Raw genomic sequence first — 21,511 nt, 5'->3', positions numbered from 1 at the left:
GATCCAATAGAATGAGACCTAATTGGCCAGAACTGTGGCCCGAGTTAGTAGATGCTATTGCTCAGGGTTCTCAACCCCAATAGAATGAGACTCAATTGGCCAGGGCTGTTGCCCGCAATAGGAGATGCTATTGCTCAAGGCTCTCAGCCCCAATAGAATGAGACTCAATTGACCAGGGCTGTGGCCCTCAATTAGAGATGTTATTGCCCAGGGCTGTTGGCCCCAATAGAATGAGACTCAATTGGCAAGGGCTGTTGCCCCTAATAGCAGATGCTATTGCTCAGTGCTCTCAGCCCCAATAGAATGAGATTCAATTGGCCATGGCTATTGCTTATAATAGGAGATGCTATTGCTCAGGGCTATCAGCCCCAATAGAATTAGACTCAATTGGCCAGGGCTGTTGCCCGCAATAAGAGATGCTATTGCCCATGGCTATCAGCCCCAATAGAATGAGACTCAATTGGCCAGGGCTGTTGCCTGCAATAGGAGATGCTATTGCTCAGGGCTATCAGCCCCAATAGAATTAGACAAAATTGGCCAGGGCTGTTGCCCGCAATAGGAGATGCTATTGCCCAGGGCTCTCAGCCCCAATAGTATGAGATCCTCCTGTCAAGGCCGGTTGCCCGCAATAGGAGATGCTATTGCCCAGGGCTATCAGCCCCAATAGAATGAGACTCAATTTGACAGGGCTATTGCTCATAATAGGAGATGCTATTGCCCAGGGCTCTCAACCCCAATAGAATGAGATTCAATTGGCCAGGGCTGTTCCTGATAATAGGAGATGCAATTGCTCTGGTCTCTCAGCCCCAATAGAATGAGACTCAATTGCCCTGAGTTATTGCCCGAAATAGCACATGCTATTGCCCTGGGCTCTCAGACCCAATAGAATGAGATCCTTCTGTCCAGGTCTGTTGCCCGAAATAGGAGATGCTATTGCCCAGGGCTGTCAGCCCCAATAAAATGAGACTCAATAGGACAGGGCTGTTGCCCGCAATAGGAGATGATATTGCTCAGCGTTCTCAGCCCCAATAGAATGAGACTCAATTGCCCAGGGCTGTTGCCCGCAATAAGAGATGCTAATGCCCATGGATATCAGCCCCAATAGAATGAGACTCACCTACCCAGGGCTGTGGCCCGCAATTGGAGATGATATTGCCCATTACTATCAGCCCCAATAGAATGAGATCCTCAAGTCCAGTCCTGTTGCCCGCAATAGGAAATGCGATTGCTGCAGCTGTTGGCCCCAATAGAATGAGACTCAATTGCCCAGGACTGTTGCCCGAAATAGCAGATGCTATTGCCCGTGGCTATCAACCCCAATAGAATGAGACTCAATTGGCCAGGGCTGTTGCTCATAATAGGAGATGCTATTGCCCAGGGCTATCAGCCCCAATAGAATGAGACTCAATTGGCCAGGGCTGTTGCCCGCAATAGGAGATGCTATTGCTCAGTGCTCTCAGCCCCAATAGAATGAGACTCAATTGCACAGGGCTGTTGCCCAAAATAGGAGATGATATTGCTAGGGGTTCTCAGCCCCAATAGAATGAGACCTAATTGGCCAGAACTGTGGCCCGAGTTAGCAGATGCTATTTTTCAGGGCTCTCAACCCCAATAGAATGAGACTCAATTGGCCAGGGCTGTTGTCCGAAATAGGAGATGCTATTACTCAGGGCTCTCAGCCCCAATAGAATGAGACTCACCTACCCAGGGCTGTGGCCCTCAATTAGAGATGTTATTGCCCAGGGCTGTTGGCCCCAATAGAATGAGACTCAATTGGCCAGGGCTGTTGCCCGCAATAGCAGATGCTATTGCTCAGTGCTCTCAGCCCCAATAGAATGAGATTCAATTGGCCATGGCTATTGCTTATAATAGGAGATGCTATTGCCCAGGGCTATCAGCCCCAATAGAATGAGACTCACCTACCCTGAGTTATTGCCTGCAATAGGAGATGCTATTGCTCAGGGCTCCCAGCCCCAATAGAATGGGACTCAATTGGCCAGGGCTGTTGCCCGCAATAGGAGATGCTATTACCCTTGGATCTCAGCCCCAATAGTATGAGATCCTCCTGTCAAGGCCGGTTGCCCGCAATAGGAGATGCTATTGCCCAGTGCTATTGGCCCCAATAGAATGAGACTCAATTTGACAGGGCTGTTGCTCATAATAGGAGATGCTATTGACCAGGGCTATCAACCCCAATAGAATGAGATTCAATTGGCCATGGCTGTTCCTGATAATAGGAGATGCAATTGCTCTGGTCTCTCAGCCCCAATAGAATGAAATAGAATGAGACTCAATTGCCTAGGGCTGTAGCCCGAAATAGGAGATGATATTGCCCTGGGCTCTCAGCCCCAATAGAATGAGATCCTCCTGTCCAGGCCTGTTGCCAACAATAGGAGATGCTATTGCCCAGGGCTGTTGGACCCCATAAAATGAGACTCACTTCGACAGGGCTGTTGCCCGCAATAGGAGATGATATTGCTCAGCGTTCTCAGCCCCAATAGAATGAGACTCAATTGTCCAGGGCTGCTAATGCCCATGGATATCAGCCCCAATAGAATGAGACTCACCTACCCAGGGCTGTGGCCCGCAATTGGAGATGATATTGCCCATTACTATCAGCCCCAATAGAATGAGATCCTCAAGTCCAGTCCTGTTGCCCGAAATAGGAGATGCGATTGCCGCAGCTGTTGGCCCCAATAGAATGAGACTCAATTGCCCAGGGCTGTTGCCCGAAATAGCAGATGCTATTGCTCAGGGCTCTCAACCCCAATAGAATGAGACTCAATTGGCCAGGGCTGTTGCCCGCAATAGGAGATGCTATTGCTCAGGGCTCTCAGCCCCAATAGAATGAGACTCACCTACCCTGAGTTATTGCCCGCAATAGGAGATGCTATTGCTCTGTGCTTTCAGATCCAATAGAATGAGACCTAATTGGCCAGAACTGTGGCCCGAGTTAGTAGATGCTATTGCTCAGGGCTCTCAACCCCAATAGAATGAGACTCACCTACCCAGGGCTATGGCCCTCAATTAGAGATGTTATTGCCCAGGGCTGTTGGCCCCAATAGAATGAGACTCAATTGGCAAGGGCTGTTGCCCGAAATAAGAGATGCTATTGCCCATGGCTATCAGCAACAATAGAATGAGACTCAATTGGCCAGGACTGTTGCCCGCAATAGCAAATGCTATTGATCAGTGCTCTCAGCCCCAGTAGAATGAGACTCAATTGGCAAGGGCTGTTGCCCCTAATAGCAGATGCTATTGCTCAGGGATCTCAGCCCCAATAGAATGAGATTCAATTCTACAGGGCTGTTGCTCATAATAGGAGATGCTATTGCTAAGATCGCTCAACCCCAATAGAATGAGATTCAATTGGCCATGGCTGTTGCTTATAATAGTAGATGCTATTGCTCAGGGCTCTCAGCCCCAATAGAATGAGACTCAATTGGCCAGGGCTGTTGCCCGCAATAGGAGATGCTATTGCTCAGGGCTCTCAGCCCCAATAGAATGAGACTCAATTGGCCAGGGCTGTTGCCTGCAATAGGAGATGCTATTGCTCAGGGCTCCCAGCCCCAATAGAATGGGACTCAATTGGTTAAGGCTATTGCCCGGGTTGAGAGCCATGGGCAATAGCATCTCCTATTTTGGGCAACAGCCCTGGACAATTGAGTCTCATTCTATTGGGGTTGAGAGCCCTGAAAAATAGCATCTGCTAACTCGGGCCACAGTTCTGGCCAATTAGGTCTCATTCTATTGGGGCTGAGAACCCCTAGCAATATCATCTCCTATTTTGGGCAACAGCCCTGGACAATTGAGTCTCATTCTAATGTGGCTGATAGCCATGGGCAATGCATCTCTTATAGCGGGCAACAGCCCTGGCCAATGGAATCTCATCTTATTGGGGCTTAGAGTGCTGAGCAATATAATGTCCTATTATAAGTAACAGCCATGGCCAATTGAGACTCATTCTATTGGGGCTGAGAGCCCTGAGCTTTAGCATGTCCTATTTCGGGCAACAGCCCTGGCCTATTGAGTCTCATTCTATTGGGGCTGAAAGCCCTGAGCAATAGCATCTACTATTATGAGCAACAGCCCTGTTGAATTGAATCTCATTCTATTGGGGCCAATAGCCCTGGGCAATAGCATCTCCTTTTGCGGGCATCAGCCCTGGGTAGGTGAGTCTCATTCTATTGGGGCTGATAGCCCGGGGCAATAGCATCTCCTATTGTGGGCAACAGCCCTGGCCAATTGAATCTCATTCTATTGGGGCTGAGAGCCCTGAGCAATAGCATCTCCTATTATGAGCAACAGCCCTGGCCAATTGAGTCTCATTCTATTGGGGCTGAGAACCCCTAGCAATATCATCTCCTATTTCGGGCAACAGCCCTGTGCAATTGAGTCTCATTCTATTGGGGCTGAGAGCACTGAGCAATAGCATCTCCTATTATGAGCAACAGCCCTGGCCAATTGAGTCTCATTCTATTGGGGCTGAGAACCCCTAGCAATATCATCTCCTATTGTGGGCAACAGCCCTGGCCAATTGAATCTCATTCTATTGGGGCTGAGAGCCCTGAGCAATAGCATCTCCTATTATGAGCAACAGCCCTGGCCAATTGAGTCTCATTCTATTGGGGCTGAGAACCCCTAGCAATATCATCTCCTATTTCGGGCAACAGCCCTGTGCAATTGAGTCTCATTCTATTGGGGCTGAGAGCACTGAGCAATAGCACCTCCTATTGCAGGCAACAGCCCTGTCGAATTGAGTCTCATTCTATGGGGTCCAACAGCCTCAGCAATCGCATCTCCTATTGCGGGCAACAGGACTGGACAGGAGGATCTCATTCTATTGGGGCTGAGAGCCCTGAACAATAGCATCTCCTATTGCGGGCAACAGCCCTGTCAAATTGAGTATCATTTTATGGGGGCCAAAATCCCTGGGCAATAGCATCTCCTATTTCGGGCAACAGCTCTGGCCAATTGAGTCTCATTCTATTGGGGTTGAGAGCCCTGGGCAATACCATCTCCTATTGCGGGCAACAGGCCTGGGCAATTGAGTCTCATTATATTGGGGCCAACAGCCCTGGGCAATAGCATCTCCTATTGTGGGAAACAGTCCTGGACAATTGAGTCTCATTCTATTGTGGCTGATAGCCATGAGCAACAGCATCTAATATTGTGGCAACAGCCCTGGCCAATTGAGTCTCATTCTATTTGTGCTCAGAGCCCAGAGCAATAGCATCTCCTATTGGGGGCAACAGCCCTGGGTAGGTGAGTCTCATTCTATTGGGGTTGAGAGCCCTGAGCAATAGCATCTGTGCAGGCAACAGTCCTGTCCAATTAGATCTCATTCTATTGGGGCTGAGAACCCTGAGCAATAGCATCTCATTGCGGGCAACAGCCCTGTCCTATTGAGTCTCATTTTATTGGGGCTGAGAGCCCTGAGCAATAGCATCTCCTATTGCGGACAACTGCCCTGGGCAATTGAGTCTCATTCTATTGGGGCTGAGTGTGCTGAGCAATAGCATCTCCTACTATGAGCAACAGCCCTGGCCAATTGAGTCTCATTCTTTTGGGCTAAGAGTCCTGAGCAATACCATCTCCTATTGTGGGCAACAGCCCTGTCCTATTGAGTCTCATTCTATTGGGGCTTAGAGCCCTGAGCAATAGCATCTGCTATTTCGGGCAACAGCCCTGGGTAAGTGAGTCCATTCAAATTGACCGTCACTCCAACACACAAGATGGCTGCCCCTATGTGGTCAAACATACTGCCCCCCATGTGGACACAAGATGGCCACCACAAGTTGAACAGCAGGGGAGGGCAGTTGTGAGGGACCAGGCCTGCAAGGGAGGGCAGTTAGGTGAGATCAAGCCTGCAGGGGAAGGCAATTAGGGGTGACCAGTCTGGCAGAGGAGGGAAGTTGGGGGCAATCGGGCCTGCAGGGAAGGGCATTTGGGGGGAACCCAAGCCTGCAGGCGAGAGTAGTTGGGGGGACCAGGCCTGCAGGGAAGGGCAGTTAGGGGTGACCAGACCTGCAGGGGAGGGCAAACAGGCTGGCAGGGGAGCAGTTAGGCATCAATCAGGCTGGCAGGGGAGTGGTTAGGGGGTGATCAGGTTGGCAGGCAGAAGCAGTTAGGGGCAATCAGGAAGGCAGGCAGGCGAGCAGTTGGGAGCCAGCAGTGCTGGATTGTGAGAGGGATGTCCAAATGCCCATTTAGGCCCGATCCCCTTGAGGTGTCCCAAATTAGAGAGGGTGCAGGCTGGGCTGAGGGACACACACCCCCGTGCACAAATTTCGTGTACCAGGCCTCTAATATATATATATTTTTTCTCTTACCACAACTGCACATTCATCTCACCCATACCACACCAGTACCTGGTGAATGGTGTATACTTAGCAAGCACTTTTTCCAGCGAACTGGACCTACAGTTATTTATGATCCAGAGGAAAGAATAGAAACCCATGGTGCAATAGGCTCTCTAACAAAATAACATACATGCACAGTGTGTAGCGATTCCAAGAGAACAGAAAGGGAAGAAAAGGTGGTGTCGTTTTATTAAATAGGAATACATACCTAAACACGAGGGCGGCTCGGTCCACACTCCGTCGACACAATAGGAATATATAGACCCTTGTAGGAAATAGAACATCATACACCTGTACTCCACCGAGGAGCCGCTTTCAAAGGAGACATCTTGGAGGCTTATGTTAAGAATGTACGCGTTATCAATACGGGGAGGTGGTCCACACTTGCCTTTGGATTCTGCAAAAATATACACAATGACTTGCTATCATCAGAACCCAGTGCTCCTGTCATGGCTGTAAAAGACAATGACACATTTCATGGAAAAGCATTTACAGGACAGCTCTCCAGCCTGGCCTGTGTGACACAGTGCTTGAGCGTGCAGGAGGCAGCCAATCCATGATTCTCTCTCATCATTGATGTTTCTCTCTCTCTCTCTCCCTCTCCCTTCCTCTCTGAAATCAATAAATATATATATACTAGTAGCCCATTTGCACGAAGATTCGTGCAATAGACCTTCATTCACCTGGCTGCCTGCACCAGTTTTCTGCCGACACCGGGGACCCAGGCCTTGGTGTGGCCACCACCTTCTGCCTTCTTTCAGGGTCCGGGCTTGGCCCCTGGCGGTGGCCTTGGGCTCGGCTGCACCCAGCGTCCCTGCGACCAATCACAGGAGCCGACCCCCAGTGGTCTCCTGCGATCGGGCGCAGGCTCCCCGCTGGTGCCCAAGGCTGGGAAAGCCTCGGGTGGCTTTCCCGGCCTTGGGCTCGGCCGCACCCAGCGTCCCTGCGACCGATCGCAGGAGCCGACCCCCAGTGGTCTCCTGCGATCGGGCGCAGGCTCCCCGCTGGCGCCCAAGGCCGGGAAAGCCTCGGGCGGCTTTCCCGGCCTTGGGCTCCGCCACACCCCAATGTCCCTGCAACGGTTTCCTGGTGGGCGTGGCTTGGTTGGTGGGCGTGGCTTGGGCGTAGCGAAGGTGCGGTCAATTTGCATATTTGTCTATTATAAGGTAAGATATTTAAGTTTAAAAAAAAATCAATGGATCAGTCAGAGAAAGATAAATATCACATGATCTCACTCATTTGTGGATTATCGTGAACAACATAAATGGATGAACAAAAACAGATCCAGAGACAGAGAAGCATCGATCAGACTGTCAAACCTCAGAGGGAAGTTAGGGGAGGGCGGGGGTAAGGGGGAGAGATCAACCAAAGAATTTGTATGCATGCATATGAGCATAACCAATGGACACAGACACCAGGGGGATGAGGGCATGAGCGGGGGGGGGGGGGGGGGGGGGGGGGGCAATGAGGGGATAAGGACAATATGTAATACCTTAATCAATAAAAAAAAAAAAAATTTAAAAAATCAATGGGAAAAAAATATCCTCAGGGCAGATTAACCAAAAACAAACAAACAAAAACACCCACAAAATTCACTTCTGGAAATTCAATGATATCAGCATCAGTCATCCTAGTGAAGCATGTGTGTGAACTGGAAAACTGACCAGATCCTTCCCAGTTCCATAGATGAGAGGGTGAAGGGGGTGCATTATCTTCGGCCTGACCCTTTGAACCCCAGGGGCGACACTGATCCCCCCACCCGAGAAATGGTAGAAGGCATGCGTTTACCTTTCCTCATGCACAAAGGATATTGCACTTGGCCTCGGTAGCACTGCGCAGACAGCCCAGAGGACGGGGAGGATGGCGCCAAATCAAAACCCGGTTTGCACACAAAGTCTACCAGGTCTCCGTGGAGGACCTTCCCTTCGTACTCCCACCTCATCACGATGTTGTTTCTCTCCATGGCCTCCTCGCTGATCTCACACGGCTCTGCAACACCGAACGCTCTCGTCAGCTCTCTACTCAGCTGACTATTTATTTTATAAAATACTAGAGACCCAGTGCATGATTGAATCATGCACGTGTAGGGTCCCCTACACACTTTCAATCACGGGGGAGCTGGGTGCCTGTCCGCTGGTGCACCAGGCCTTTCAGAAGCCTCCAGCACGGCAGGAGGCTTCTGAAAGGCCTGGTGCCTGAGCAGACAGGCACCCAGCTCCCACGCTTTTGATGGTCCTCGGTGGGACGTGAGCTCACTGCCCCAAAGGACCCTTCTGTGCCGCAGAACAGCCATGGTGCAGACGCTGAGCTTGAGCCGCCGCTGGCGATGTGAGCTTAGCGTCCCGCCGGCCCAATCGGCCACCCCGGCCACCCCGAGTCCCGCCCCCCCCCCCCCCGCGCCTCCTGGCCAATCACGGGCATAGCGAAGGTACGGTCAATTTGCATATTTGTCTATTATTAGGTAGGATTTTTTCATTGATTTCAGAGAGGAAGGGAGAGAGAGAGACAGAGAGAGGAGAGAGAGAGAGAGAGACATCCATGAGGAGAGAGAGTCATTGATCAGCTGCCTCCTGCACAACCCCCGCATATTAAAAATAATAATAATAATAACAACAAAAAATGGTAATTATGTGAGGTGAAGGCTATGCTAAGTAGCCTAATTGTGTTCATCATCTCACAATACTATCCAAGTGTATCAAATCATCACATGGTACACCTTCGTCGTACGCAATGCTGTACGTCACAGCTATCAATAAAGCCGGGGGAAGCCGATGGACAGATTCCACGTGTGTCCGTCTTACCTAAGCAAAGAGGCGGGGAGGACCACAGCCCGTGGTCACAGGAGGATGTCTTTTCTCCCTTCATGATGTAGTACTCATTGCACGTGTATTCCACGGACGCTCCCGTGGGGTAACTCTCCAACACCTTGTCCGCAATGGCCCCGTGGGATATCTTAGGTGGGTACTGGCAAATCTCAAAGTTTTCTAAGAAAAAAAAAAAAAGGTTATTTTTTAAATCGATATGAACTTACAACCGCATAACGATACGATACAGTTCCCGTACCATGGTGCCTGGATATGTGTCCAATATAATTTAGACAATTGACTTCTCAATTCACCGGAAGTGAGAAATGTTATTCCGCTCCAATATCTTTAAAATGGGCTAAGCAAGACTAAACAGCAAATGTTTTGGGGTTTGTTAGATATATTTTTATTGATTTCAGAAAGGAAGGGAGAGGGAGAGGAGAGAGAGAGAGAGAGAGAGAGAGAGAGAGAGAGAGAGAGAGAGAGAGAAACATCAGTGATGAGAGGGAATCATTGATCAGCTGCCTCCTGCATGCCCCCCACTAAAAATCAAGCTTGGATCAACCTGCAGACTGAAGGGTCTGGGTTCAATTCCCGGTCAGGGCACATGCCCGGGTTGTGGGCTCGATCCCCAGTCTGGGGCGTGCAGGAGGCAGCCGATCCATGATTCTCTGTGATCATGGATGTTTCTCTCTCTCTCTCTCCCTCTCCCTTCCTCTCTGAGACCAATTAAAAACCTATTTTAAACAAACCAACAAAGGTGTGGATTACATACAGAGAATGAGAAATTGGGCACCCCCGGCTTAGCGACGGATGCTGCCGTAGCGCACCTACCGACACACTCCGGGGGGCTGGTCCACATTCCACGTTCACAGGTGATTTCCTTGGAGCCACGGAGGTCAAAGCCGGTGTAACAGCTGTAGGTCACGCGGTCGCCGCTGTAGTACGTGTCGGAGGTGTCGTTGGCTTCCCCGTTCTCCACTTCGGGGGGCTGATCGCAGGCGATCTTGTGCGTCTCTTCTGCAAAAGGCACAGTCGCAAGAGAAGAGACCATTTTAGCGACCCCCACGCGGGTCTCCCCGGAGGGAAAGCTCGTGGGAGGTGTCGCTGACCGAGGCATTTGGGAGGGTCCGTCCACTTCCCGTTGACACAGCGCATCAGCTCGAGGCCCCGGAGCCTAAAGCTCAGTTGGCACTCGACGTAGATCACGTCTCCGTCCTGGTAATTGGGGGAGTTGGCTTTAAACTTGGCGTCTGGAGGCAGGGGTGGAGGCGGACACCGAGTTCTTGTTCCTGGGGGGAGAAATATCAGCACATTGAGTCATGACATTACCTCCCCCCCCAAAAAAAACACCCAATGCTCCAGGGGTAATAGGCACGTTCGTTGTACCAAGTACCGTTCAGAAGGATGGCAGAAAGGACGGCTGATCGCCTGGCCGGTGTGGCGCAGTGGATAGAGCGTCAGCCTGTGGCCTGAAGGTTCCCAGGTTCCATTCCCATCAAGGGCACATGCCTGGCTCATGGGCTCGATCCCCCATAGGGGGGCGTACAGGAGGCGGCCGATCAGTGATTCTCTCTCATCATTGATCTTTCTATCTCTGTCTCCCTCTGCCTTCCTCTCTGAAATCAATAAACATATATATTTTTTTAAAAAAAGGAGAAGGAGGAGGAAGAGGAAAAGGAGGAGGAGGAGGAGGAGGAGGAGGAGGAGGAGGAGGAGGAGGAGGAGGAGGAGAGTATGGCCGATAGTCCTAGTCAGTTTGTCAGTGTGGCTCAGTGGATAGAGCGTCGGCCCGCAGACTGAAGGGTCTCGGGTAGGATTCTGTTCAAAGGCATGTACCTAGTTGCAAGTTCGATCCCCGACCCAGTGTAGAAGGCAGCCAATCGATGTGTCTGTCTCACATCGATGTCTGTCTCTCTCTCTCTCTCTCTCTCTCCTCCCTTCCTCCTTACCTCCCTCTCTTCCACTCTCTGTAAAATTCCAATGGAAAAATATCCTTAGGTGAGGATTTAAAAAAAAAAAAAAAGTATGGCACACAGCTTCTAGGGGCACCCCCTTGATCTCCACCTTCCGATGCCCAATTCCTTGTGTCCTGCTTGTCCCCAGGATCAGGAAGGGACACCTGCTTCTAACCCACAGAACCCAGCAGAGACGATGGGTGGCCGACGGAGGCGGCTCCGGACACAAGATTTGCAACACGACATGACAGAGTCATCCTCGCTGAGGGACTCTGTCTAGAAGGCAAGGAGCAGCCTCCACGGGCAGCCAGGGAGAAAGCGAGGCCCTCGCGTGGCAGCCAGCAGAGCCCCGATGCCACCAGCCACCCCGTGAATGAGGAAGCCCGCTCCTGCCCCGTCGGGCCTTATCGAAGGCTGCCGTCCATCCACACCTGGACCACAGCTCTGCTGGACCCAGACACAGGAGCCAGTGACGCGGGGCCCAGGATCCCGACGCCCAGAAACGGGCCAATAATACAAGTGGATTTACCCCATGGTTTTTTTTGTTTGTTTTTTTTATATTTTATTGGTTTTTTTACAGAGAGGAATGGAGAGAGATAGAGAGTCAGAAACATCGATGAGAGAGAAACATTGACCAGCTGCCTCCTGCACACCCACCACTGGGGATGTGCCCGCAACCAAGGTACATGCCCTTGACCAGAATCGAACCTGGGACCCCTCAGTCCGCAGGCCGACGCTCTATCCACTGAGCCAAACCGGCCTCGGCATACCCCACGGTTTTGAAGGTTGTATTTTCCCATCAGGAAATGTGCAGGCAAACCAGAGCATTCCCTAGCAAAGCTATCAGCTGGGGGTTGTTGGATCTAGTGACTCCCAATTAAAGTAATAATAATAATAATAATACTTATTATAAAAAGAGATTTAAAATGTATGAGATTGTTTTTAAAAATACATTGACAAGACATACCCACTCAACAATCTAATACAAAATGTCAGGTGTCTTTGCATGAACTGTATTAAAGTTTGCTGAAAACAGTAACCAATTGAAAAGACAATATTTATCTTAAAAAAATAGCACTCAGGACACAAATTAGAGACTTTTTTCCCCCCCATAGAATTAGAGCTGGTTAAGACATGATATTTTGGCTAATAACTATGGATGGTGTCAGGTGGGTACTGGAAATATTGGGGGAAAGTGCCCTATAAAGTATAGGATTGTCCAACCACGAGGCCACATACCTGAAACTAATACAAAATAATATTGACTGGAAACTGTAATTGAAAAAAATAATTTGAACATAAAAAAAAAAATAGAAGCATTTTATACAAGAGAAAAAAAAAGACATGATATTTTATTGGTAGGTGTGAAATTTTAAAAATTACCTTGGCATACAGGAATTTCTGGGTACCAGCCAAATTCGTAGCATTGGATTAAATCAGGTCCACTTAGATAATAATTTTCATGACAGAAAAACTGAACGACATCTCCTTCTTCATAGGTTTGCTTGACAGGTCGAAAATAACCATTTTCTATTGATCTTAAAGGGGTGCATGTTGATTCTAAAAATGAAAGTAAAACACACACCAAAAAAATGTAATTTTTTTTCCTGCTGGAATAAAATGCACCTACCACTTACACGCCATATCTGGAACAGACATTACTAGATTTGCCGTATTTCATTTCACAAAAGGAAAGCTTGTCCATTTATATAAATATACTAGAGGCCCAGTGCACGAAATTCATGCACGGAGAGAGGGGGGCGGGGTATGTGTGTGCCTCTGCCCAGCATGCACCCTCTCTAATCTGGGATCCCTCTCGCAATCCAGGACTGCTGGCCCCCAACCGCTCGCCTGCCAGCCTGCCTGCTTAATTGACCCTAAACACTTGTGCCTGCCAGCCTGATCACCCCCTAATCACTCCCCTGCCAGCCTGATTGACACCTAACTGCTCCCCTGCCTGACCAATTGCCTTTAACGGCCCTACCCTGCAGGCCGGGTCCCCCCTCAACTGCCCTCCTCTGCTGGCCTAGTTGCCCCTAACTTCCCTCCCCTGCAGGCCTGGTTGCTCCCAACAGCCCTCCCTAGCAGGCCTGGTCCTCTCCAACTGCCCTCCCCTGCAGGCCTGGTCACCCCTAACTACCCTCCACTGCTGGTCCAGTCACCCCTAACTGCCCTCCCCTGCTGGCCCGTTCACCCCCAACTGCCCTCACCTGCAGGCCTTGTCCCCCTCAACTGCCCTCCTCTGCAGGCCTGGTCACCCCCAACTGCCTTACTCTGCAGGCCTGGTCCCCCCCCAACTACCCTCCCCTGAAGGCTTGGTCACCCCCAACTGCCCTCCCTAGCAGGCCTGGTCCCCCACAACTGCCCTCCCCTGCAGGCCTGGTCACCCCTAACTACCCTCCCCTACCGGTCCAGTAACCCCTAACTGCCCTTCTCTGCCAGCCTGGTCACCCCCAACTGTCCTCCTCTGCAGGCCTTGTCACCCCCAACTGCCCTCCTCTGAAGGCCTGGTCCCCTCCAACTGCCCTCCCCTGCAGGCCTGGTCACCCCCAACTGCCCTCCACTGCTGGCCCAGTCACCCCAACTGCCCTCCCTTGCAGGCCTGGTACCCAAAAACTGCCTTCCCCTGCAGGCCTGTTTGCTCGCAACTGCCCTCCTCTGCATGCCTGATCCCCCCGAACTGCCCTCCCCTGAAGGCCTGGTACCCTCCAACTGCCCTCCCCTGCAGGCCTGGTCACCCCTTACTACCCTCCCCTGCTGGCCCGGTCACCCCCAACTGCCCTACCCTGTAAGTCTGGTCCCCCCCAACTGCCCTCCTCTGCAGGCCTGGTCCTCCCCCCCCCCAACTGCCCTTCCCTGCCAGCCTGGTCTCCCCTACTGCCCTCCCCTGTAGGCCTGGTCACCCCAACTGCTCTCCTCTGTAGGCCTGGTCACCCCCAACTGCTGTCCTCTGAAGGCCTCGTCCCCCCAACTGCCCTCCCCTGCCGGCCATCTTGTGGTGGCCATCTTGTGTCCACATGGGGGTGGCCATCTTTGACCACATGGGGGCTGCCCATCTTGTGTGTTGGAGTGATGGTTAATTTGCATATCACCTGTTTATTATATAGGACTAAAGGCCCAGTGCACGAATTTGTGCACGGGTGGGGTCCCTTGGCATGGCCTGCAGGGATCGGCCGAAACCTGCAGTCCAACACCACCTGCAGTTCCTGCCTGCTACTCCTGCTCATCCCGGCCCCGCTGCATCTGTCTGGTGCCCATTGGTCAGCTGAGCGGCACTCCCGCTGTGGGAGCGCAGTGACCACCAGGAGCCAGCTCTTGCATTGAGTGTCTGCCCCTAGTGGTCAGTGTGCGTCATAGCGACCCGTCAACTGTTCAGGTCAAATGGACGCTTAGGCTTTTATATATATATAGATTAATTATCATTAGGCTGATTTTAATGTAATTATTTGAGCGAAAAGGAATCTGTTTTCCTACTAGAGGGCTTCCAAGGATCAAAGACTACGCTAATCAAAACCAGAAGCAAAAAAAAAAAAAAAAAAGGGGGAGGAGTGGTAAAATTGACCATAATTAGCATCACATAATCAGCATGCACTTCTGTGGGAAGGAGAGGAGGTTGGCAGAGTGGAGGTCACTGTGTTCCCAGGGAGAACCTACTGGTACATGATGGTGGGAGAAACCACCCATGCGAGCGACACTCGGCCTCCTCCTCCGACAGTCCGTTCGTGGTGTGGTAGCCGGCATCGCACCGGTACAGCACTTTGTCCCCGAGGCGGACCGTGGTCTGCGTTGTGGAGTAATTCCCATGAAGTAACTCAGGAGCCACACATGTGTCTGACAGAAAGCACAGTTATATGTTATGAACGTCATCGCTGAACCTGGAAGAGCCCAAAGAAATCTCCAGGAGACTTTTCACTGAATCTTAAGAAACATATATGGCAGCTACCAATAAGTGGAAGCATGTACTATGTCCATGGATAGGAAGAATCGACAGCATTAAGATGGCCACGCTACCCAAAGCAATCTACCGATTCAACGCAATTCCTATCAAGATACCCATGGAGTATTTTTACAGAAGTAGAGCAAACGTTTCGAAAATGTGTGTGGGACCCCCAAAAGACCCCAAATGGCAACAGGGATCTTGAGAAAGAAGAACAAAGTGAAAGGAATCGCCCTACTGGATATCAAACTATCATACGAGGCCATCGTAATCGAAACAGCATGGTACTGGCATAAGAACAGACATATGGATCAATGGAACCGATTAGAGATCCCAGATCACACCTTTATGGTCAGTTAATAGTTGACAAAGAAGGCAAAAGCATACAATGGAAACAAGACGGTCTATTCAATAAATGGTGTTGGGAAAAGTGACAGACAGATGCATGCAAATAAATAAAACTAGGCCACCTTCTTATACTGCACACGAGGATAAACTCCAAATAGGTTAAAGACTTAAACGTTAGACTCGAAACCATAAAAATCCTACAAGAAAACAAAGGCAGTAAAATCCCAGACATTCTCATAGCAATATTTTTTTCTGCTATTTCTCCTCAGACAAGGGAAACGGAAGAAAATAAATAAACAAATGGGACTACGTCAAACTGAAGCGATTTTGCACAGCAAAGGAAACCATCAACAAAATCAAAAGACAAACCACCTAGCGGTAGAATATATTCACCAATGATACGTCTGATGAAGGGTTATTATCCAAAACGTATGAAGAACTTATAAAACTCAACACCAAAAAAAGCACAAACAGTCCAATTAAAAAATGGGCAAAAGCTCTGGCCAGAGTTGCTAAGTGGTTAGTAACTCTGGTTACTAACCGTGGTCGGCAACCTCGTTCGTCAGCAGAGCCAAATATCCACAGTACAACGAGTGAAATTTCTTTGGAGAGCCACATTTTTTAAACGTAAACTTCTTCTAACGCCGCTTCTTCAACATAGACTCGCCCAGGCCGTGGTATTCTGCGGAAGAGCCACACTCAAGGGGCCCGAGAGCCGCATGTGGCTCGCGAGCCGCGGTTTGCCGACCACTGGGTTAGCCCATTGGCTGGGTTACACATTCGACCCTGGGCCCCAGTCAGGGCTCGTGTGGGAGGCAACCTTAGATTAAGGAAACACCTGGCATTCGATAAAAACGAGATAATTACTCCCTCCATTGGCAGAAATAATGAAAATTCTATTGCATTCACTAAAAACGCCCATCCAGCTCCGCCGGTGTGGCTCAGTGGCTGAGTGTTGGCCTGTGAACCGGGAGGTCACAGCTCAGGGCACGTGCCCAGGTGGTGGGCTCGGTCCTCGGTAGGGGGCGTGCAGGAGGCAGCTGATCCTAAATTCTCTCTCATCATTGACGTTTCTCTCTCTCTCTCTCTCCCTCTCCCTTCCTCCCTGAAATAAATAAAAAATACATTGAAAAATAAATAAATTTAAAAAATAAAAACGCCCATTTGTATAAGAAAGGGGTAGGGAAGGCGGGGGAGGGGAGGAGGGAAGGGATGTAAGAGATCAACCAAAGGACTTGTGTGCATGCATAGCAGCCTAACCGATGGACAGGGGTACTGGGGGTGGGAGTGGCCAGGGAGGGGACGATGGCGGGGGTAGGGGGGGGAAGGAGACCTATGTAATACTTTAAACCAGGGGTCCTCAAACTTTTTAAACAGGGGGCCAGTTCACTGTCCCTCAGACCGCTGGAGGGCCGGACTATAGTTTAAAAAACAAACTCTGAACAAATTCCTCTGCACCCTGCTAAGTCGGCTGCTAAGCAGGACAGGCAGCGGCGGCAAAACCACCCGGCGGGCCGGATCCATGTCCTCGGCGGGCCGCGTGTGGCCCGCGGGCCGTAGTTTGAGGACCCCTTTATTGTTAAAGTTTAAACAATAAAAAAAGAAAGAAAAGGAAAGAAAGAAAGAAAGGGGGGGTAGCCTGGCCAGCTCCAACCTCCGCTGTGGGGGCTGGTGGGCGCGCACGTACCCTGCTGCTCCCTGCAGGCCGGCGGCGGAGACCAGCCGTGGGCGAGGCACTGCACCTCCTCCTGGGCCAGCCCCGCGGGGGTCGTGAACCCCGGGGCGCAGGTGTAGCGCAGCTTCTCGTGGACGCTGTACAGCAGCTTGGCCTCGGAGACGTGGCCGTTGGTCAGGGCGGGCCGCGAGCACTTTTCTGGGGGGAGAGACACGTCCGCTGAGCGGGATGCCACGAGGCGCGTCTTCCCGGCACACGACCCGCGGCATCTCGGACGGCGACGGCGGGACACGCTCCCGCTGCGGCTCCCCACTTCTGTTTCCGTTTGGAAATGGCCCGCGTTCGTTGGAAAAGCGACCCCGTGGACGGTGGCGTGCGTGGCATGGCCAGCTCTCGGTTCTTAGAGCCCTTCCTTCCTCCCTCCCCCGTGCCCACGTCGAGAAAACACACCCAGAGCTCCCCACGCGCCGTCACGAGTGGCAAACACAAGGAATTTTTTGGGATTGGCTTCCTACGGCTCTAAGTCCACTGTGTTTGTGGGTCGTCCACATCCTTAACTAAAGGACATGCCCACGGCAGGGACCCTCCCCCAATCCTGCGCACGTCACGGACCCGTCGGGCGGCCTACGGGCAGTCACCCGCCTAAGCTCCCCTTCCCTTAAAAGGAACGCGACTGAAGGACAAGTTCAGCGATTATTTCCGTTCTCTTCGCGGGGAACGATGAGCAACAAATAAGGAAAGCAACGTTCTAAGGAGAAACGTTATTCACAGCATTTCAGAATATGCCTTCACTTTGGAAAAATGAAAGACACCCGGCCGGCGCGGCTCCGCGGTTGAGCATCGACCTGTGAACCAGGAGGTCACGGTTCGATCCCCGGTCAGGGCACAGGCCCGGGTTGGGGCTCCATCCCCAGTGGGGGGGCGTGCAGGAGGCAGCCGATCCATGGTTCTCTCTCATGGATGTTTCTCTCTCTCTGTCCCTCTCCCTTCCTCTCTGACATCAATTTTAAAAAAGAAAGTGTATAAAGATTTAAAAAAAAAAAAAAAAAAAGATGGTGGGAGGAGGCCATAGAGGTGATAAATAAATGGGGATGGGGAAAAATAAAATAAAAAATACAAGACAGTGGGCCAGTCCTTACGTTGTTCTCTACCGAGGGACTAACCACATCTCATTGGCGCCTTCTATTTATTTATTTTGAATTGATGTCAGAGAGGAAGGGAGAGGGAGAGAGAGAGAAACATCCATGATGAGAGAGAATCATGGATCGGCTGCCTCCTGCACGCCCCCCTACTGGGGATGGAGCCCACAACCCGGGCATGTGACCTGACCGGGAATCGAACCGTGACCTCCTGGCTCATAGGTTGACGCTCCACCACTGAGCCACACGGGCCCGGGCGGCCCCTTCTGTTGACGACGGGAGGAGGCGGGTGGCGAGCCGGCCCGGGGCCCGGACTTACTGAAGCACCGGGGCTCGGGGGACCAGCCCCCCGCGGTGCAGGCGGTTTTGTCCTCTTGCTTCCCCGCGTCCGTGGTGTAGCCGGCCAGGCAGGAAAAGGCCAGCTTCTGGCCTACGGCCATCGGGAAGTAAAAGCTTTCAAACGTGTAGTAATAGACGGCGATCCTCCCGTTCTCCACGCGGGGCAGGCCGCAGGGCTTGTCTGCAAGGAGGGGACAGTCAGGCTGCAGCCGCGGGAACCGCGACGGAGCCGAAACCCTGACATTCGTGACCGGGCCACGCGACGGGCCTGTCCACGCGCCGGCGGCACGCGGGCCACCGACTTCGCTTCATCACCTACGTTTTTAAGGGCTCCGGGGACGATCCCTTTCCATGGGAATTAACCAGCGGGTCCCCCCCCTCCTGCCCCCCAACACCCAACAGTCAGGTGGACCCCGGGCAGCCGCCGGCTCAGAGAGCGCTCCCCAACTTCACGAAACACCTTTCTACGAAACGGCGGGCGAGCCAATGCGATGCCACATTTTCTCGGCAGAGGAACAAAGAACCACAGGAAATGATCCACGCAAGTATTATCGTTTTCAAAAAAATATGTTTTTATTGATGTCAGAGAGGGAGGGAGAGAGAGAGACAGAAACATCCATGAGGAGAGAGAACCATGGATCGGCTGCCTCCTGCACGCCCCCCACTGGGGATCGAGCCCACAACCCGGGCCTGTGCCCTTGACCGGGAATCGAACCCTGACCTCCTGGTTCATAGGTTGACGCTCAACCCCGGAGCCACGCCGGCCGGGCCATGTAAGTATTACCTTATGGTGGGATTCCAAGCATCAAATAAGATGTATCCTACTTATTTCACGCTCATAACTTTAATTGCAGACCCTTTTTTGGTAGAAAATTTGCAGGAAAGTATGTCACTAAAAGGCGATTATAACCTGGTAGGATATACATCTGAAGAGTGAGGATATTTTTTCCATTGGTGTTTAGAGAGAGAGGGAGAGAGAGAGAGAAACATTGAGGTGAGAGAAACACATTGATTGGTTGCCGCCTGCTCGAGGCCCCCACCTGGGCCTGGGATTGAACCTGCAACCGAGGTATGTGCCCTTGACGAGGAATCGAACCCGAGACCCTACTGTGCACGGGCCAACGCTCTAACCACTGAGCACACCAGCCAGGGGCCCGTTAGGGTATTTTATTTCAACAGATCCCCTCGGGGGTGCGCTTTAGGAGAGTCTATCGCTGTGGCTTCCCACTTTGCATCCTAGTCTGCTGACAACGGCCGCCCTGGTTTCTTACCTCCCGATGACACCCGCCGCCGGCCACCCGCCTCCCGCTCTCACTGGCCTCACCCGAGGCCGTCCGGCTATCCAGGTGTCTCATCGTTACAGGGCCCACAGCTCCCGGTCTGTCTAACCTCCGGCCCTCATTCACACCGCCGTCCAGGAATCATTAACAGAGCCACTCCACCCTCAAGTGTCCTTGTTTGCAAAATCAACAACGGGTCTCCCTACAAATCACTACTCCATGCCTTCAACCAGCGGAATAAATAGGATAAAGATCAATGCCAAGCCCGGTCAGCAGGGCTCGGTGGTGGAGCGTCGACCCATGAACCAGGGGACGGTTCGATTCCCGGTCAGGGCACACGCCTGGGCTTTGAGCTCGATCCCCAGTGGGGGGCGTGCAGGAGGCAGCCGATCCCTGATTCTCTCTCATCATCGATGCTTCTCGCTCGCTCGCTCTCCCTCCCCCTTTCTCTCTGAAACCAATAAAAAATATATATATTTTTAAAGTCAATGTCAAGAGCCGAAAACCTTTTCAATGCTTGGTGGTTCTTTCTTTGTCAAGTTCCCTACATTGAACTCTCCCTTTAGGAGCAGAATCCAATTGGTCCCGGCTTTACGGCGTGAGGGAGGGATTCTGGCAGGAGATGAGGGTTAAGGTTAACGTATAACTTCTGGGGGGCTGGTAGCCTGAACCCCTCTTCAAGTATCTGGATCTCAGTCTCCTCTACCCTCACACCTAGACATCCAAAGGGTTTGGGGCCTTGTCCTGCTTTTTTAAGTTAAGGTTGCTGTAAGAATAGTTCCCTCGTTTTGCCCAAAGGAACCCAGTCAATCTACATTTTATCACAAATTATAAGAAGTTTTTTTTTTTTTTTAAATCCAATGGACACACAGAAGATGAACTAAACGCCGGCATTTCCGTCTATGCTGTGGAGAGAACGAAGACCGTGAAAAGTGAAATTTACCTTCCGCGTGGAGTTCTCCCGAGATGGTGAACAGGATGATGAAAGCCACGTCTTTGGGCCTCATCTTCAGGGGCGCGCTCAGCCAAGATTTGGAACAATTTTAAAGCCCCGGGGAGGGGGCGGGGGAGCCCTCGTTAAATACACAATGCTTCTGAGGAAAAAGTTAATGATTGACAGCACCCCCCGTCCCTGGGTAGCAAGCCCTGTGTTCCAGCTGAAATATTCCCGAATCCCACTCCAATAACGCGGGCAATCAATACGTTTCACCCCCGAACCCAACAAGGGCGTGATGACCCAAAAAGGCCGCGGCACGAATCATTAACTCAGGCCGCGCTTAAGAAACCGGGTCAGCTTTCAACCTCAGCGCCCACAGAGTAAGGTTCGCCGCTGATTTCCTTATGGCCATGGATCAGGGGGAGAGTTGAACTTGGGGGCGGGAGACGATGATGGACACCTGACGTTGCAACACTGCCGGGTCACGCTGCGGCCAGGGCAGTGACCTCGGGCCTCCTGAGCGACGGGAGGGGGACATTGTCGATCGAAACAGCGCATGTTTGGAGCCGGGTGGTCAGCGGCAGGTGCGCCGGGGGATCGATGCTCCTGGGTGGACACCAGGCACCTGGCCGTGGTCTACCCTTGAGGACACAGCCATGAAAGACCGGGGAGCAGGACTGTCCTGGGGCGTCTAACGCAGTGGTCGGCAAGCTCATTCGTCAACAGAGCCAA

General features: G+C 51.6%; 1 protein-coding gene across 1 annotated transcript in view; it reads right to left on the bottom strand.

Moving 5' to 3' along the window:
* F13B (coagulation factor XIII B chain) overlaps positions 1-20,849 on the bottom strand; it is a 28,325-nt gene extending 7,476 nt beyond the window's left edge. Inside the window, exons 1-10 of the mRNA XM_054713156.1 lie at positions 20,786-20,849; positions 18,543-18,743; positions 17,097-17,282; positions 14,779-14,955; positions 12,508-12,684; positions 10,279-10,458; positions 10,001-10,186; positions 9,164-9,346; positions 8,151-8,351; positions 6,571-6,759 (exon numbers count right to left, since the gene is read on the bottom strand). Coding sequence (XP_054569131.1) covers positions 6,571-6,759; positions 8,151-8,351; positions 9,164-9,346; positions 10,001-10,186; positions 10,279-10,458; positions 12,508-12,684; positions 14,779-14,955; positions 17,097-17,282; positions 18,543-18,743; positions 20,786-20,849 — 1,744 coding nt within the window. The remainder of the gene's footprint in view (positions 1-6,570; positions 6,760-8,150; positions 8,352-9,163; positions 9,347-10,000; positions 10,187-10,278; positions 10,459-12,507; positions 12,685-14,778; positions 14,956-17,096; positions 17,283-18,542; positions 18,744-20,785) is intronic.
* Positions 20,850-21,511: the final 662 nt, after the last annotated feature.

This window comes from Eptesicus fuscus, chromosome 24 (assembly GCF_027574615.1).
Source record: "Eptesicus fuscus isolate TK198812 chromosome 24, DD_ASM_mEF_20220401, whole genome shotgun sequence".
In the NCBI taxonomy this organism is placed as follows: Eukaryota; Metazoa; Chordata; class Mammalia; order Chiroptera; family Vespertilionidae; genus Eptesicus; species Eptesicus fuscus.
Note: the sequence above shows the minus strand (reverse complement) of the source record. Positions and strands in the feature narration are given on the sequence as shown.